This window comes from Lactuca sativa, chromosome 6 (genome assembly GCF_002870075.4).
Source record: "Lactuca sativa cultivar Salinas chromosome 6, Lsat_Salinas_v11, whole genome shotgun sequence".
Taxonomy (NCBI): Eukaryota; Viridiplantae; Streptophyta; class Magnoliopsida; order Asterales; family Asteraceae; genus Lactuca; species Lactuca sativa.
In genome coordinates this window covers 53243641-53245970 of record NC_056628.2, presented here as the reverse complement: position 1 = coordinate 53245970, position 2330 = coordinate 53243641, and the positions used below count along the sequence as shown (strand labels likewise).

Below are 2330 nucleotides of genomic sequence, written 5' to 3'. Positions count from 1 at the left end.
AGATCGTTCGCTCCGAATCAATTCCAAAATCTGAACAACCCAACAGCGAGCACTTGGTCCCGAACACAGGTTTGCATATAATGATTATGGAAGTTACGAATCTGGGACTAGTAAAAAATCCAACAATGAACCCGTTCGTCCCTAAGACCGACTGGTATACTATCCACGAGGCATTTCGTGGTTGAGGTGTCCACGAACCACGGACGTGCACACCGTCCCGGTGGTTCGTGGTAGTCCGTGCTCGTGGTGAGTCGTGTTCGGGACAATGGATTCAAACGATGCATTTCATTGGGTGTTTGGTTTTTGGCCGTTGAACGACTATTTTGGCCGTTTTTTTTTCAAACTCAATTATAAATACACTTCTAATACCAAAACACATACACGTTCTATTACACCCATGGATCCCTCAATAAATATGGAATTTTTAAAAAGTTTTGACTCGGATGACGACGTAGAATTCGTCGAGACATTCTTCAATGTTGTGCAACACGTTCACGCCGAAGAAAGTTCGAATGCAGTGCGTACAATGGCGGTCGTCAATCGTGATCGCCAAGCCGCACACGACATATTGGTACGTGATTACTTTGCCGATAATTGTATTTATAATGACGACTCGTTCGAACGTCGTTTTCGTCTGAATAAGGCTATATTTTTACGTATTAGTAATGCTTTAGAATATCGTTATGATTTTTTCAAACAAAAACCCGACGCTAGAGGAAGAATGGGTTTTAGTAGTATACAAAAATGTGCGGCTGCTCTTAGGTATTTGGGATACGGTATAGCATTTGATGCATCTGACGAATACTTGAAAGTATCCGAGAGGACCGTAGTTGAATGTGTAGATTGGTTTTCTTCATGTGTTTATGAGGTTTTTCACAAAGAATGTTTGCGTAAACCTACTCAACGTGATATTGAGAGATTATATTCGGCTCATGAAGAGAGGCATGCATTTCCTGGTATGCTTGGCAGTCTAGATTGTACGCATGTGGCTTGGGAAAAATGTCCAACTCCATGGCGTGGTCAGTTCACTCGAGGAGATATAGGTGAACCAACTATCATCCTAGAAGCTGTTTCATCTCAAAATTTGTGGATATGGCATGCCTTTTTTGGAGTAGCGGGGTCTAACAACGACCTTAATGTTCTTGGTCAGTCTCCACTTTTCAACGATATTTGGACCGGCAAAGCACCTGATATGACGTTCACGGTAAACGGGCACGCGTACAAATATGGTTACTACCTTGGTGATGGGATATACCCGGATTATTCTACATTGATGAAGGCATATTCGGTTCCTCGAAGTGAAAAAACAAAATTTTTTACAAAAAAACAGGAATCAGCGAGACAGGATATCGAGAGGGCATTTGGAGTCCTTAAGCAAACATGGCATGTAGTGAAATATGCTACACGACTCTGGGATAAAGAAAGAATTAAACGAATGGTCCTAGCATGTATTATAATGCATAATATGATTATTGAAGATGAAGGTCGAGCGATTTGCACGTATGATCCGAACGACGTTGTCGTTCCAATTGAGAAGTTCGTACCCGGAACGAATGCTTTTTTGGAGCGAGTTGTTGAAATTCATAACAGTGAAACATGTTTCAATCTTCGAGAAGATGTCACGGAACATTTGTACCAACATAGCATGAACAACGATTAGGATTTTTATATGTACGTTTGTTCGTTTTCTTATTAATGTAATGTTTGTTTTCTAGATTAACTAAGTAATGTAGTTTAAAGTTGTTATTTTATTTTTATAATTAATGAAAAAATAGTTTTAAAAAAAATGAATGCTTTTTACTTATAAAAAATATAATTTTATTTTAATTTTTGAATTAAAAAAAAGTAATTTTATTGTATTTTTGAATTAAAAAAAGTAATTTTATTGTATTTTTGAATTAAAAAAAATAAAAATAATGATGTGGAGTGGTGTGTTAGTGGTAAGTATCCCATGTTAGTGGTAGTGGAATGTGGTGCTGATGTGGCACCCACCACATATGTGGTATGTGGTGGGTATAACGGATGATCTAATCGATCAAACACGGGCTTGTGTCCGATTGCAAAAATATGTTACGATTCCAATAAGGTCCGCAGCTAAGTTCATTCATGTTGATTTTAACTTCCAAGGTTGACCAGTAAAGCGAGTTATGTGCTCAAATTATTCCAATAAGATCCAATTTCGATTTCATTCGATCGCATTACACTTCCGGTTACAAATCTGATTAAGATCGCAATCCCAATTTTGACTTTCTATGGTTTGACCTCCAAAGCAAAATACAATCCAGTTCAATTGACAACCAATCCGACAGTGTTTTCACCTAGATAGCGAA

General features: G+C 38.1%; 1 protein-coding gene across 1 annotated transcript; it reads left to right on the top strand.

The window, feature by feature from the left end:
- The first annotated feature begins 415 nt into the window (after nt 1-415).
- Nucleotides 416-1660, top strand: LOC111905412 (uncharacterized). Its single transcript, XM_023901111.2, has 2 exons — nt 416-1279; nt 1331-1660. The coding sequence occupies exons 1-2, from the start codon at nt 416-418 to the stop codon at nt 1658-1660; spliced, it is 1194 nt and encodes a 397-aa protein (XP_023756879.2).
- The last annotated feature ends 670 nt before the right edge of the window (nt 1661-2330 follow it).

What these genes read in the sequence shown, in the direction of transcription:
- LOC111905412 (XM_023901111.2), top strand. Translation starts at nt 416, where the DNA reads ATGGAATTTTTAAAAAGTTTTGACTCGGATGACGACGTAGAATTCGTC. An exon ending in ATTATTCTACATTGATGAAG is followed by an intron (nt 1,280 to 1,330) that starts GCATATTCGGTT and finishes ACAAAAAAACAG; the next exon opens with GAATCAGCGAGACAGGATAT.